General features: G+C 31.0%; 2 protein-coding genes across 2 annotated transcripts in view; both read left to right on the plus strand.

Moving 5' to 3' along the window:
- Positions 1 to 17715, plus strand: part of LOC145243058 (protocadherin Fat 4-like) — a 186939-nt gene that overhangs the window by 33929 nt on the left and 135295 nt on the right. Inside the window, exons 2-5 of the mRNA XM_080106163.1 lie at positions 2371 to 4789; positions 5961 to 6123; positions 6860 to 7149; positions 8939 to 8943. Of these exons, the coding sequence (XP_079962289.1) occupies positions 2384 to 4789; positions 5961 to 6123; positions 6860 to 7149; positions 8939 to 8943 (2864 nt within the window). The 5' untranslated portion in view covers positions 2371 to 2383. The remainder of the gene's footprint in view (positions 1 to 2370; positions 4790 to 5960; positions 6124 to 6859; positions 7150 to 8938; positions 8944 to 17715) is intronic.
- Positions 8437 to 17715, plus strand: part of LOC145242026 (protocadherin beta-15-like) — a 74698-nt gene continuing 65419 nt past the window's right edge. Inside the window, exons 1-2 of the mRNA XM_080104919.1 lie at positions 8437 to 8575; positions 11308 to 13723. Of these exons, the coding sequence (XP_079961045.1) occupies positions 11321 to 13723 (2403 nt within the window). The 5' untranslated portion in view covers positions 8437 to 8575; positions 11308 to 11320. The remainder of the gene's footprint in view (positions 8576 to 11307; positions 13724 to 17715) is intronic.

A 17715-nucleotide genomic window follows, 5' to 3' on the forward strand; every position in this document is an offset into this window, starting at 1 on the left:
GGGATACTATGTAGAGAGTTGAGCAACAAGATGTCTGTTCACATTACACTTGAACTTCTACATCTCAGTACAGTTATAGAAGCACGAGAGGGAATTTCAAAGTCTAGCAGTTCGAGGAAAGAAACTATTTGAGTAGAAAATCTAGGGATCTCTAAAGTGTAGGGGTGGAATTTTGCTGCTTGTTGGGTTACGCAGAGGTATTTATGTCGAAGGGATGCAAGTGCTTTGAGTTTGTTAGAGCACATTCTATTAAAATACTTGTAAAACAGGCACAGAGATGCAATATTTCGATGATGGGAATTTGGTTGTTAATGCGGGACCTATTAGGTTGACGACTCTTTTTCGAACCCTGTCTAAGAGCAAGAGACTAGTGGCAGATGCACCAGTCCAGATGTGGCAACAATACTTCATGCATGGGCGGATAGTGACTTTGTAAAGGTACAGGATATTCTCAGGTGTGAGTAACCTTCTAACATGGTAGAGAGAGCCCACCTTCTTCGTAGCAGCCTTGGCAATGACCTCAATATATTTGTTCCAATTCATGTTGCCTGTGAATGATAAGCCAAGGAATTTCAATGAAGTACCTTCAGATAGTGTATCATTAGCCATGGCAATCAGTGGTTAAGAAGGTTTCTTGTAATTATTAAAAGAAAGAAGCTTAGTCTTGACAGCATTGAATGTCACCATCCATTTATGTCCCCACTCCACTATAAACTGCAGGTCTTGCCCTAAGATTTCAGTCATTTCTTTAGATATGCTTCCCTTCGAGTCTGCTACAGAGTGTAATGTCATCAGCAAATATACCCATCTCAGAGATAATTTTATCAGAGAGGTCATTTATGAATATTAGGACTAATAATAGTCCAAGGATAAACACCTGAGGCATACCCGCATTTATATCATGTTTTGGCATATGTGGATTTTTCTCTTATCTAAGAAGGATTTGATTAGGTTAAGTATTTGTCCAGTAATAACATATGATTTATTTTTTATGAGAAGACCATCGTGTCAAACCCTGTTAAACACTTTAGGTATATGTAGCGCTACTGCCCCCGTTCCCCGCCTTATCCAGTGTGTGGTATATACGTCCAGAGATTAAAGTTAGGATATCTAGAGCTTGCCTAAATCCATACTGTCGGTCAGAAAGAAGTTTATTATCTGTGAGTTGGTGAACTAGTGCTTGATTGATTAAGGACCTAGGGTGAGTGCCACTGCATACATACATTCTTTTTCCTAGTCTTGTTGGTTTAAGTAATATTTTTTGTTGAGTGAAAAGTTCTTGAATGGATAGATGGTGTCTAACAACTTGCAATATAGTTCATTGCTTATAATTTAAGTGTTCCTTAGGTATCACTAATTTGTTTTTAGTTGATAGTGACAAGAATCAGTGAATGACTATACTAGCTGGCATATGTGAATGCGTTTAAGTTCGGTGAGACAGCGCTGTTCCTTATCTACCGCAGTCTCAAAAATACAAAGAAAGCTTCAGAGTTGGGATAACATTTTTAAATATTGCATCATTGTTGGAATTAATTTTTTTATAGAATTGAGTCATTTCTAAACATTGTCTTTTATCAACTTTTATTCATTTATTTATTTGGCTTTTTCATGAGTTTGATATACATTTTTTCTTTTACTTAATTTTTTATAGAATTTCAACAAGAATGCCATATATTTCCTATTAATCGTTATATTCTAAATCAACAAAGTATTTATGAAGTCTAATGAAATAGTACTAGTTCACAAATTAGTTAAGGGTGTGCATGATATTTACATGTAATGTAATCAAAAAGCAAATAATTACAGTAATATTCAAGAAAATTTAGAAATAAGTAATTAAACTCTTACAACTTTAAAAACTAAGATTTAACATATAATTGAAGATGAATCAATAACAATAAATGCATTCATCAGGAATTCATATAAAAATAGCAGTAATTATGTATAGAAGAAAATATGAAAATCTATTGCTTTCATTCAAGTTCATGTTGCTTGTCCAGATAGATTACAAATATAGCAGTGGTTTTTATATAAATGAAATAGTAATAAGAGAAATTCAACGTAATAATATATGTAAAAACACGTATGATCTTTAAACACTTTTTTCAAATTATTCCAAAAATTTAATTTCATCTCATTTAAATAAAAAATAGTATTGATCAGGAATAAAATAAAAAGAATGCAATTGTTTTTAATTCAACAATAAATGCATGGCTTAGATAAAAAAAGGATTTTTTTAATTTTCAAAGAAAAAAAGGATGAAACAGAAAGAGAAATAAATTATATAAAATATTGAATTATTTTTTTATAACTGTCAGAAATATCAAATCGTATATTATGACGAGAATATTTTTGTTTTATTTTTTACAGAGTGGACTGAAATATGTGGACATCAGCATATATTCTACTGCTTGTCATGTATATAGGCGAAGCTGTAGACTTAACTTACTATATAAAAGAAGACAAAGGTCCAGGTACATTGGTCGGTGACATTTCTAAGGACACACACTTGATAGATGGTGTATCACATCAAAATAATGAACTAATCACATATAACATTCTGCAACATAGTATTTCAGATTCTGGACAGCTGTTTCGGGTGTCTAAGAATACAGGAAAACTTTACACAACACAAAACTTGGATGCAGAAGTGATGTGCAAACGAGAAAAAGAATGTTATAAAATGATAGATGTGGCAGTGAGAAAAGGAACATCATTCATCAAATTGTTAGAAATCAAAATTATTATAAAAGATGTAAATGATCACCAACCTGAATTCCCTCAAAATCAAGTACATATACAATTTGAAGAAAATGATAGCAAAGGTACAAAAATAACAATACCTAATGCAGTAGACAAGGACGTTGGAGCTCTAAATTCACGCATAACTTATCAACTGAAAAAGAACAGAGATGAACCATTTACACTTTCTATTTCGGAAAGAGTAGATGGCACATCCGAATTGAGCATTATATTGGAAAACAAATTGGATAGGGAGGCTAAGGATTCCTACTTAATTCAAGTGATAGCTAAAGATGGTGGATCTCCTCATAAACAAAGTGTTTTAGATGTGCACATTTTGATAACAGATGTAAATGATAATGCACCAATTTTTTCACAAAAAGTATACAATATTTCTATAAATAATGAACCAAGTAGATTGATACCGGTTTTGATTTTATCAGCTCAAGACTTAGATTCTGACAAAAATGGAAAAGTTTCTTACCATTTTATCTCAAAAACATCTGAAACTGCCAGAGCACATTTTGATTTGGATGAAGAAACAGGAGAAGTTTTTTTAATTAAAACGTTTTCTCTTGGACAAGAATTGATTCATCACTTATATGTGGAAGCCATAGATGGAGGCACTCCGTCATTGAGCTCTCTAGCAAAAGTTACAATTAATGTAATCAGTCAACAAAATAATCCACCAACAATAAATATTAATTTTGTTTTTGAATTTACAGCAAATACAACTACCATTTCAGAAGAACTAGAAGTTGGTAGTTTCATTGCTTTTGTAAAGGTCACTGATCATGATGTTGGACAGAATGGAGAAGTCAGATGTGATCTGCACCATGACAAATTTCAATTGCAAAATATTGGAATAAAAAAATATAAAGTCATATTGAAGAGTCCTGTGGATAGAGAAACTGAAGACCTTCATGACATTGTCATTACTTGTTATGATAAAGGATCCCCTCCATTGCACAGTAAAAAGGAGTTTTCTATAAAAGTGGTTGATGTCAATGATGTTAGACCACAGTTCCTTAGAGAAATTTACAGATTTAGTATTGATGAAAACCAGAAATCCCAAATTCCAGTTGGTTTTATTAATGCCAGTGATCAAGATCTTGGAGCAGGAGGAGAACTCACTTATTCTCTGCTCACCAAAGATAAACAGTTTTTACCTTTTCAGATAAAAAGGAATGGATTAATTTCAACATTAAATTCTATAGATCATGAAATGCAAAATATTTATAAATTCCAAGTTCTTGTCAAAGATAATGGAATACCACCACTAAATAACACAGTTGATGTTATTGTTGATGTAAGGGATGAAAATGATAATGCTCCATATTTTACTTTTCCTCGCATTAATCCTTATACATTAGACCTTTCTTATTATCCACATCACACAAAGAACATCACAGTTCTAAAAGCTTCTGATAGGGATAGCCGCGAGAATGCCTTTCTCAAATATGAAATAACTTCAGGCAATGATAAACAACTATTTACAATCAATCGATACACTGGACTTTTATCTTTTACTCGCACTGTCACTCAACAAGACTCTGGCTCATATGATCTAAAGTTTGTGGTCAAGGATAGTGGTACCCCAGTTCAATCTGCATCAACCACTATATTTTTAATACTGACTGTTAGTAATAAAACATTTGAAATGTTAAATGTTGTACATGTAAAAACCGATGAAAAGATACATTTGAATTTAGTGGTCATCATTACTTTGATTGCTGTTACTGTATCTGTGATAATTACAGCTACAATGTCTATTTGTATTCTTCGATATTGTCACCGAAGAAATATTTCACAAGAAGAAGAGATAAGTACTCCACATAGATGTCCTAACGAACAAAGACATTTGATGTGTCCTTCTTACCACACAAGCTCATGGCCAGATGTTCCATCTGTAGTTACTGATCCAGATAAACCACGAAACACTCACTTCACAGAACCCAGACGAATAATTTCACAAAATGAAAAGTATAACAATATGCGAAGAAATTCACCATTAAAACGACAAACATCTACAGATATCTCACATCAGGTAAGTACATAAAAGAGCATTAAAATCTTTAGATTTAACGAGATTATTTTTTTTTAGGAAACCCCGGAGGTCACACTAGGATAATTGTCAAATGTTGGGTAGATTCTGAAACTAGATCAGTCATGTGGAACTTGAGTAGGGCTAGATTGTCTATGGGGATGGCTCAATAGAAATTTATTCACATTAGATTTGTAAACGACCATTTTTATAATCAGCCAGGAAGCAGACCCATGGTATTGTATTCCACGTACAGACATTTCTAGAAAAAAAAACTCATTAAATTTTAATTTAGTTTTAGGCACAGATAGAGTGCAAGAAGTTGTTACTGGTTGTTGCAGCTAGGCATGTATTTGTTGCAAATGTTTCATGAAGAGCGACCATAGATTGAAGTGTTCTCAAGCATCTACCATAAAAGTAACAATACGGCAGAGACAGACTGCCAATGTCTCTTCTGAAAGAAAGAGGAAGCAGCGAGGTTAGAGGGTCATCACCCACTAAATTTTAAAGACGGTTTTGCAGCCTGTTATGGCAAGAAAGTACGATTTTTGGAGATCCACCCCAGATCTGGCAACAGTACTCCATCTTAGGATGTATTTGATTCTCGTAGAGGTAGAGAATTACGTCAGGAGTGAGATACTTTCTGGGATGATAGAACAATTTCACTATTTTTCCAGTGATTTTGGCAATGGATCTAATGTGGATTTTCCATTTCAGGTTAGGGGTAAAGGTCAATCCTAGAAGTTTGTCAAAGCAAAGTGCTTCTTCAAGATGAAAATCATTCATTTCAACTGGGGCAAAGTGGGATTATGAGCGTTGGTAGTGAAAAGATAAAAGTTTGATTTTGGATTTGATAATTAACAACTATAAAATATAAATTTTCCTTGTATTAGTACATATTGGCTGCCTCCCATCATTTTTTATTTATTTTATATTTTCATATTCCTTCTGTTAAAGATTGATAATAAATATGAATTCAAAAATAATTACAATATATCTAGGCAATGAGGGTCTTTAAGTTTGGTTTGATGTGTTATTGCACATTAAACACAACAAGTAGACAAGAACATGAAATAGTGAAATTTCAAATCATATTAAAAATATTCTGCATAAGTATCAATTATTTTATATTTAAAATTAAGAGTATATATGCTCCTTTCTTTTTCTTTCACAGATGTGTATTGAAGAGATAGCAGAAATCGCAAACATGGACAGACATGAAAAGTGTTTGATTACAACTTCTGCAAACAATAGCTGCAGATCTACAAAATCTTCACACTCTGATAGTGGACATGGCTGGCATGAGGGACGCATGGGACGGGGTGTGGAGGTACCAGGTATGTAGTAAGGGATATCAAATAGATCAGTGTGTGACATGTTCAGACTCAAGTTTGTCACAAACAAATATTAAAAGCACAAAGAGAACAGCTTCTCACTTAAGATATTCCAAACATGCTTACTAGTTGATTTACAGAAAGACTTGTTAGTCAGCTACAAATAATCCAATCCATAAATATTTAAAAGAAAAACAAAAGACAAACCTTCATTCATGTTGGCATCATATATCGCCAAGAAAAAAAAACACAACACTACATATAAAGTAAGAATATCAATTACCTACTTGTTTCATATTTGTCTGGAATATTCTCAAAAGTGTTTTCATATTGATGAATCAAGAAAAATATAACTTATAAATTAACGTTTGATTTTAAAAAATGTTTGGCATTCCCAATCCATATATATATAATAAAAGAAAAACAAAAATCATAGTTGGATTGAGAAATCTCTGAAAAGTACTTGAACCGGGTCCTTTTCACTGTAGAAGTATGAAACTGATAAAATTGCCTCTTCGGTGCATGGATACTAAACACGACAACTCACCCATGAAGAATGTTACATTAATTGTGACAAATGAAGGAAAAAATAATATGATTTCCTCAAAAGTAATCTCTTCTTCTCTAAACTATTTATTTCTGGCAGCTTTAGTTTGATTCTATTTCACTAACACCTATTTGAAAGTATCAATGGCATTTGTCTCCCTAATAATTGTTTACATGCATTTAACTTTTTCAGAACAGTTCTCATCCCAATACTGTCATTCTCCTTCATCTCAAACTGACCAATTCAACAGCAGAGATATGAAGTCCATAGAACAGTTAATCAGTCTCCCCAATGATGCCATGGTCACTGCTAGGTGTTTCTTCAAAACAAACAATGGCCAAAACATACAGTTGTTGGAAAAAAGATCTGTCACAATTGACAATAACACACCCAACTTACATTCAGTACTTAGGACTTCACCAATGAACAGCTGTCCTGCTTCATATCCCAGGCCTCTACCTCCTGTACCACATTTACCTAAGTAGATATATCATGTAAATGTATCATAATGATTCTTCAAATATGTTTCAAATCATTCTGTATTGAATCAGGAATCGTGATTGCAAAAGCAAGAATACTTTTTAAAATTCAATGATAATTAAAGCTTTTAATGAAAATTAGTATTGTTTATTGTTTTCATTTAGTTGATCAGTGATTTAAAAAATCGTATAATATACAGCAAACAGGCATGAAAGTACATGAATAGAAAGAAATGTTTTATAGCCTCATATAAAAAGTCTGTGCTTTTTTTCTGACACAGACACAAAAGATAATTGTGTCATCTTTATTTGTTAAAAGCATTACTAACCAAAAAATAATAAATGAAAGAAAGAAAAGTTACTAATAATCTGAAGAAATAACGTAAGTTAGTTGAACTAATTATTAAGTATTATCCAGAGTAGTTAATAAGTATTTACTTAAGATATAACAAGTGAAAATAATGATGCAGATTACAAAGCAGACACACATACAAAAAAAAAATGATAGAAAAGATAAGCGGCAATGATTTCTATAGTGTATATTGATTTGAAGAGAACATATCCATTGACCTACATTTTCTCTGTTCTAGAAGTGGTACTCAGATTTTGTATTGATAAGTAAATATACAGAATATTGATTTCTAGAGATTATCATCACTGTTGATTTTAAATATATTTTTAAAGTGTTGTTTTGAGGTTGTATTTTTATAATAACACAGTAGCATTTTGAAGAAAGTATTCCCTCAGGAAAAGTTCAGTACCTGAATGAAAAAAAAAGGAAGGAAAAAGATTTTTTACTTTTTCTAAAATAATTCTTATTAAAGTATGGAAAGAGTTACTAAGTTGCTTTAACACAATATATGAAGCATTAGTTGAATTTAGTTTAATAGGTAACGTGAGAACAACATAACTTTACATAGTTTATGATATTTCTTTATTAAGAATGACAACATCATATCAGAAGAAAGAGGAAAAGAGAGAGAGAGAGAGAGAGAGAGAAATAAATCAAATCAAAGAAAATCTAAATTTGCCAATAGTAGTATGAAAAAAGGGCAGAGTTATCAATTATTTCAAAGAAGCATTGATTCATCACTCACTATTCTGTATGTGCATGTATAGGTGTATGTGTACGTGTGTTTGTGTATGTAAGAGTTTTATGAATGCGTGTGTGCAACAAAATAAAAAAAAAAGGTAGCGATAGAGATCCTGCCTTTATTCAATCAGTTCCGGTGACTGGAGCAGCCATTACATACACAAGACACTTGATAGGATAACAAACTGCTATCTCTTTCTCACAAACACACATACACACACATACGTACACATTTACTTATTGATGTTGTCACACAGCAGTAGCAGTAAAAACAGAAGTCTATACAAGGATGTACTTCTTATCTCACCACAGATTCCACTGGATTTAACATCACAGGTGAGTAGTTGATAATGTTTTTATGCTTTCTTTTTATTATCTTGGAGTTCAAGTCGTCTGGTATAAATACATAAGTCTGAATATGGTTTTAATCTTTTGATTAGGTCAATTCAACAATTTTTTTTCCTTAGTGTATGTCTCTAAAAAAATAACAGAATAATTAATGTAAGTCTCCATAGCTGTAATAGTATATTCTTATGCTTAAATCTATATTTTATTGAATGTATTATTTTGTTTTTACTACTTTAAAAGGCTCCAGTAAACTTCTGCAGATATGTTTACACACACACACACACAAAAAAAAAAATGCAAATAAATATTGAAATTAGTTTTATGCATTTGTGTAAATATCTTTACTTGTAGAGTTTGTGATAAGTATGTTATTATTTTTTTTCCTTTTCATCTTCTTTATTTGACATTTATTAATTTTTTGTGTGCCTGCTAAAGATAGTTGCTCAGATTTTGTAGTTGTGTTAATTTTTGGATGAGTTTGAGTTTGTTTGTTCAAAAGGTTTGCTTAATCATCAATTTAAAAAAATGCATATTCTGCAAAATATAAAGTAATATATTTTTCTTTATGATTATATCAGTTATGATAAAATCATTACTTGTGCGATATAAATGAACAAAATATACTGATGATTAATACTTTTAACTTTTATGCTTGAATTGATGAAATCACTTCATCGATCTCAAACTTTCTTTAGTAATAATAACTTTTATATTTCTCGATTGGCTTTATTTTTCCTTTTCTGCAACATTTCTTAAGTGTTTTTCTTAATAAAAATCTATTATTTTCTGAAAATATAAAGTTAATTTTGACTTTATGCAGTCTAAATAAAATACCTTACAGATGATCCGGTGCCAGAAAAGTTACAAAACTCTTTAAATTTCAGTGATTGCAGTCATTGAAATAAATATAGCGCAAATCTGAAAATATTGATACTAAAAGATTCAATAAATATAAAAAAATATGTAAAGTTTTTACATAAAAGTTATCTTTTTATTGCTACTTATTATATGACAAAATAATTTTTGCAACATTTATGCACTCATAGATTCTTATATGCTATGTGAGACATAAAGTTGGTTGATTAAAATGATTGAGGACATCGAACGATATAAAAAAAATATATAAATTAAATTTTATTCTCCAAACAAATAAAGGACTTTAATTAAAACATGTTTATTAGCTACAAATTACAGTGTATAAAATTGTGAACTCTATGTTTTATTTCATTTCTCAATGATAATTGTACCACTTCATTATTAAACTCACAATTGAATATATATTCTTTAAAAAGAGTAATTTTAGAAAAAAAAAGATATATAATTGAGAAACAATGCAAATTTAATAAATGGAAAAATGATAGAAACTTATTTCGAAAAAAACGCTAAAGACAGATTCAACTATAAGACTTATTAATAAGAAATAGTGACATAAAGATAAATGAACTTTTAAGTAAATTTGATTGTAAGAATTCACTCTACTTGTTGAAAGATATTACACTGAACTATTATAAGCACAAAAACTAAAACAAATAAATTTGATTAATGCTTTATAACTTATATAGTTAGAGTAAAATGATTAAAAGTTAAAGCAACATACAAATTTTATGTATAGATATAACCATTATACACATACATAAACAGTGTGTGCACGTACATGCATTTACACACCATGTATGTATTTCTATCTTTATATAAAACAATTATAAAAGGGGATATTCTCCTAGTATAATATATTAAGAACTTACAAAATACATTAAAACTTCACAAACTAAAAAGTATTTTACCGATGATGATAAATCTCACGTTTTATTCTGCAAGTAGATATAAGTGAAATAAGTAATTGCATTTTTCTATCCACTTTCAATTAAATACCTAGTGCCTCAAAAAAAAGAATATATGCTATAGAAAACATTGTATAAGCGTGAAAGTCACAAGATAATCAAATCAAATCTTGTCAGTGTCTATCTTACATTAGGTAGTAGAAGCAGCAGTAACAACAATAAATGTCTAATATAGGTTCTTTATCATAAGTAAAATATGCTAACTTTTTTATGCTTCAGATCAATATTAGATTTTTTGTGCTGGAGGATTTTTATTCATTACTTTTAAATATACATAAGAAAAAGAATGAACTTATCTACAATGAGAGATAAGCAATTAAAACTTTAAATAAAATATAAGCAAGTTTCAAATTTCATTCTTATGATATACTTTAGTGAGAATTAACTTTTTGTAAATATCTCAAAAGTCGGTATTTTGCAAGTATCTAATGTGATATCAGTCAAAATAATTTATGTTGATTATCATTATTTTCCGGGATCAATTTTTCGGTTTAATGTGATTGATTTTCATTCAGTTTCATTCAGAGAGAAACCTTAATTTACAGAGGAATGTAAAAAATTTATTTCAAATTATTAGATTAATCATTATTCAATTTCAAAAGAATTTAAAACAAATTCACTTATATTTTAAAACATAAAATATTCTTACATTAAAAATAAGTATTAAATTAAGAATACATTAGTCAATTATACATTTTCTATTATAACTATAAATAATCAAGTAAATATAATAAATCAATATCGACAAAGATGAAAAGATAATTTTTAATTATGTACAGTGTTTTAAAATTACAATGCAAAAGGATATTGATAAATTATGTTTAATATAAAACTTTATTAATTGTCTTGACATGAAATTGTTTTGCTTTTTCTTGACAGAATCAACTCCATCATGCTGATACCAACGTACATGCTACTCGTTATCATGCATGTGAGTCAAGCTGTAGACTTAACTTACTACGTAAAAGAAGGCCAAATTCCAGGTACATTGGTCGGTGACATTTCTAAGGACACACACTTGATAGATGGTGTATCACATCAAAATAATGAACTAATCACCTTTAATATTTTACAACAAGGTATGTCAGATTCTAGCCAGCTGTTTCGGGTATCTAAGAATACAGGAAAACTTTACACAACACAAAACTTGGATGCAGAAGTGATGTGCAAACGAGAAAAAGAATGTTATAAAATGATAGATGTGGCAGTGAGAAAAGGAACATCATTCATCAAATTGTTAGAAATTAAAATTATTATAAAAGATGTAAATGATCACCAACCTGAATTCCCTCAAAATCAAGTAAATATACAGTTTTCAGAAAGAGATCGTAAAGGTACAAAAATAACAATACCTAATGCAGTAGACAAGGACGTTGGGGCTCTAAATTCACAGATAACTTATCAATTGAAAAAGAACAGAGATGAACCATTTACACTTTCTATTTCGGAAAGAGTAGATGGCACATCCGATTTGAGCATAATATTAGAGGATATGCTTGATAGAGAGGCCAAAGATTCCTACTTAATTCAAGTGATAGCTAAAGATGGTGGATCTCCTCATAAGCAAAGTGTTTTAGATGTGCACATTTTGATAACAGATGTAAATGATAATGCACCAATTTTTTCACAAAAAGTATACAATATTTCTATAAATAATGAACCAAGTAGATTGATACCGGTTTTGATTTTATCAGCTCAAGACTTAGATTCTGACAAAAATGGAAAAGTTTCTTACCATTTTATCTCAAAAACATCTGAAACTGCCAGAGCACATTTTGATTTGGATGAAGAAACAGGAGAAGTTTTTTTAATTAAAAAGTTTTCTCTTGGACAAGAATTGATTCATCACTTATATGTGGAAGCCATAGATGGAGGCACTCCGTCATTGAGCTCTCTAGCAAAAGTTACAATTAATGTAATCAGTCAACATAATAATCCACCAACAATAAATATTAATTTTGTTTTTAAAACTATTGCAAATACAACTACCATTTCAGAGGATATAGAAGTTGGTAGTTTCATTGCTTTTGTAAAGGTCACTGATCATGATGTTGGACAGAATGGAGAAGTCAGATGTGATCTGCACCATGACAAATTTCAACTGCAAAATATTGGAATAAAAAAATATAAAGTCATATTGAAGAGTCCTGTGGATAGAGAAACTGAAGACCTTCATGACATTGTCATTACTTGTTATGATAAAGGATCCCCTCCATTGCACAGTAAAAAGGAGTTTTCTATAAAAGTGGATGATGTCAATGATGTTAGACCACAGTTTTTTAGAGAAATTTACAGATTTAGCATTGATGAAAACCAGAAATCCCAAATTCCAGTTGGCTTTATTAATGCCAGTGATCAAGATCTTGGAGCAGGAGGAGAACTCACTTATTCTCTGCTCACCAAAGATAAACAGTTTTTACCTTTTCAGATAAAAAGGAATGGATTAATTTCAACATTAAATTCTATAGATCATGAAATGCAAAATATTTATGAATTCCAAGTTCTTGTCAAAGATAATGGAATACCACCACTAAATAACACAGTTGATGTTATTGTTGATGTAAGGGATGAAAATGATAATGCTCCATATTTTACTTTTCCGCGTATTAATCCTTATACATTAGAACTTGTATATTATCCCCACCATACAAAAAATATTACGATTCTTAAGGCTTCTGATACAGATAGCCGTGAGAATGCTTTTCTCAAATATGAAATAACTTCAGGCAATGATAAACAACTATTTACAATCAATCGATACACTGGACTTTTATCTTTTACTCGCACTGTCACTCAACAAGACTCTGGCTCATATGATCTAAAGTTTGTGGTCAAGGATAGTGGTACCCCAGTTCAATCTGCATCAACCACTATATTTTTAATACTGACTGTTAGTAATAAAACGTTTGAAGTTCCAAAATCAGTCCATATAAAAACTGATGATAAAATACATTTCAATCTGGTCATCATCATCACACTGATCTCGGTCACTGTATCTGTGATAATTACAGCTTCCATGTCAATTTGTATTCTCCGGTATTGTCATCGGAGAAATATTCCTCAAAGAGAAGTGATAAGTACCCCACATAGATGTCCAAATGATCAAAGACATTTGATGTGTCCTTCCTACCACACAAGCTCATGGCCTGATGTTCCAGCTTCCATATCAGACACTGATAAGGGAAGGAATACTCATTTTGCAGAACCAAGAAGAATATCTCAACAAGACAAATTTAGTGGTGCCCATCGAAGTTCTCCGTTAAAACATCCAACATCTACAGAAATGACTCATCAGGTAAGTTCATACTCATCCTCTTTATTGTTTGAAACGAGAGTTAAAAAAGTTTAGAAACTTGGAAATATTATATATAATGGGTTTTAATAGTCAAATATCATATCATTCTATGATTATTTTATTAAAATATAATCAATTTAATGAGACGTTGGTATTTTTTTTTTTCAAATTCACACAATTTATTAAATGTATTGATTAAATTAGTTTATCCTTTTGTGTTTTTTAACAAATGCCTTAACGAATCCTGCTTTCCTGACTGCTGGAAAACTGCTTCTGTGGCACCAGTTTACAAGAACTGACCTATTAAATTATTACCCTATTAGCCTCCTCCCTCTTTTTGCCAAAGTATTTGAGTCTATAATTAATCAAGCTCGTCCACCACTTTACAGTTGCTAAACTTCTGTCTAACCAACAATATGGATTTAGGCAAGCCCATTCTACTGCAGATATCCTAACTGTAATCTCTGAATGTATATACCATGCACTGGATAAGGCAGGAAAGGGGAGAGTAGTAGCCCTAGATATATCTAAAGCTTTTGACAGGGTATGGCATGATGGTCTTTTCATGAAAATCAGATCATAAAGTATTACTAGATAAATATTTAAGATAATTAAATCCTTCTTAAATAAGAGACGAATACAGGTTGTTTTCGATGGTCGTACATCAAAACAATATAATATAAATGCGGGTGTACCTCAGGGGTCGATATTTCGACTTTTATTATTCCTGATATTCATAAATTACCCTCCTGATAAAATTGTTTCTGATATAGGTATATCTGCTAATGACACTACGCTCTATAACAGCCATGAGGGGAAAACAAATGAATACATATCTAAATTAATGGCGGAAACCTTACAGGAAGACTTCCAGCCTGTAGTGGAATGGGGACAAAAATGGATGGTAACATTCAATGCTGCCAAGACTAAGCTCGTTTCCTTTAATAATTACAAGAAACCGCCTCAACCACGAATAGCTATGGCTAATGATACATTATTTGAAAGTACTTCGTTCAAACTCCTCGACTTAACGTTTACGGGGAACATGAGTTGGAACAGATACATCAAAGGCATTGCCAAGTCTGCTGCAAAGAAGGTGGTTTCTCTCTCTACCATGCTAGAAAGTTACTTATGCCTGAAAGTATCCTCTACCTCTACAAGATCACCATTCGTTCATGTATGGAGCATTGTTGTCACATTTGGGCTGGTGCATCTGCTACTAGTCTCTCACTCCTGGACAGGGTTCAAACGAGAATCACCAACCTAATAGGTCCTGAACTATCATCGAATCTTCAGCCTCTGTCCCATGGACGAAATATTGCATTCCTCTGCCTGTTTTACAAGTATTTTAATCGTAGATTCTCCAACGAACTACAAGCTCTTGTACCCCCTCGACATAAATACCCCTGACAAACCCGACAAGCAGCCAAGTCCCACCCCTACACATTATAGATCCACAGATGTCAGAAAGCCTTCTACTCTAATAATTTCTTCTGCAAAACTGCTGGACTTTGGAATTTCCTTCCGGGTTCTTGCTTTCTCACATGCAGAAGTTCAAGTGTAATGTAAAAAAACATCTTGCTGCTCAACTTCCTACTTAGTATCCTTGTAATTTATGTCCCAGATAGTAACCCCTTACATCAAAGTGGTACTGTACTTTGTTTGGGGTGAAAATGCAATAAAAAAGTAATAAATATAATAGATGATATAACATTTACATTCTTTAGATTAATTACATCAAGCCATTATGACATACTTAAGTAAAGTATATCTAAATTATCATAATAAATATTATGAATTTTTCTAAGATTAAAAATGAACTGCATTATAATATTTTTTGATATTTATCTAATTAGTAATTACTTAGTAATTACGTATATGCTATTAATCAATTTAATAAACATCATTTTAGTTACCTTTAATTTTAAACCACCTTCAAAGTTGCTTCAAGTACTTCATTTCTGTAATTCAATTTACATCTACACAATTTGAATACCTTGCTAGAATAACAATTAAAAATCACACTGTTTATGGAGTGAATGTATAAAATGATGTCTCATCAAAATTACCTCTAAATAAAGTTAAAACATACTTGATTGTATATGTTTTGCACGTTTTACAGAATGCCAATCTATTTTTTTTTTGTGTGTCTCTGTTAAAACAGAAGAACTGTCATAAATGGTTTATTATAAATGATTCTTTAAAAATACATTCCTGTTTCACCAATAGCTGAGGTGTTCATACATATCATATGGAATAAGTCAGAGAGAATTGCAACCTTGGTTGAAGTGAGTGTCCTTAATGATGAAAGTCTGAACAGAGCTGAAAGGGAGAAACAGACCAAATATCAAGGTCTCATGTATGATATGAAAAGAAACTGGAATCTTAGAGAGATATCAATCATACCAGTTATTATAGGTGCCACAGGGCTTATGAAGAAGAACCTGAAGTCCTACCTAACTAATATTCCCGGTGATCCAAGTGCAAAAGAGATCCAGACAATTGCACTTAAGGGAGCAACGAGGATACTAAAAAGAGCTCTCCATCGGTTTCAATAAAAAGCAGGGCAATGTTGGCAGCTGGTTTGGCTGCACATACCCAGCGTTACAATCTTCAAAGGAAGAAAATTAAAAACAAAATCATAATAGTAATAGTTCAGAGTCTGTATTGGTGATCATTACCAACTCTCCTAGTTTTTAACATTTAACTAATAGAAGTTGAATATTTAGTACATCGAACCAGATAGAAACATCTAAGTACTATTACATATAAATACTTTTGCACATGTTAGAAGATTACATATTTTTTCCAGTACTTATTAATGGATTATCTCCCATTGCACTAAAAAACAACTCATATTTTATTTGACAATTATTTTCAAAAATATTTTATCACATTATCTTGATGTTTTTTTTTCATTTTCTTTAAAGTTGTAAGCATTATTTACCCTGTAAGATTACAAAATGACAGCAATACAATTTGCTGGATTTAAGTTTTAATTCTAGGTTAGTGCTACAGCACTGGTTGTGTACTTAGTGTTTAATTCCTTATTCCAAGTTGGTAAAATGTATTGACTATAAGTTAATTAAGAATCTTTTTTTAAAACCAAGTTTATTTTTAGCAAGAAATGATAATGCACAGAGATCAGTGCTATTTAATAAAGGATATCAAGCAATCAAATATAAAAAAAGTTAAGTTCAATAACTTAAATAAAAATTAGCAAAAGTAATTGATAAGTTATCTAAGATTTGTCCTATGACAAATGATTAATACATTTCAAAATTTATTTGAAGCATAATGAGGAATTATTAATAAAAAAAAAATAATTCCTAATATATATTAATCATTTTACTCCACACATTTTTCATGCAAATCAGATATTTTTAACTTATATGAATATTTGATCAGGGTTTTTTGTTTAATCTATATACGAATTTCAAATATGTTTTAACTCAGTAATGAAATGAAAAAACTATATTAATTTGAAAATAATATTTTAATATGTTTTAGAATTTTTTAGATGAGAATTGATCATTTGTATTATTTGAATTATCTGGACTACTATTCTCATCTTGAATGTTATTCTCACAACATTTTGGTTTGTTGAACCTGTGAATCCGTATGGAATTACAAACAGAACTTTTTATTTAATTCACAAGAGTAGCATGCTCTTGTTCTGTCAACCATGACCCGGTAGAACTTTTAAGTAATTTATAATTGTACTTTTATTATCGCCTATATTGAGCACTGAACCTTTAGATTCTGCAAGAATCTCTGGTGCAATGGATAAAACTACTATAATCAGTTTTAAGTGACAGTTTTCTAAAAGTTAAATCCTCAGTATAGGCAACACTAAGAATACAATTATAAATTACTAAAACTTCTATCCGGTCATGGTTAACAAACTGAGAGCAAGCTAATCCCATTGATTAAATAGTGTTGTTTGAAATTCTGTACAGACTCCTAAGTTCGATAAGGAAAACTCGATCATG

Source organism: Euprymna scolopes, chromosome 21 (assembly GCF_053919585.1).
Source record: "Euprymna scolopes isolate OS-2025 chromosome 21, ASM5391958v1, whole genome shotgun sequence".
Taxonomy (NCBI): Eukaryota; Metazoa; Mollusca; class Cephalopoda; order Sepiida; family Sepiolidae; genus Euprymna; species Euprymna scolopes.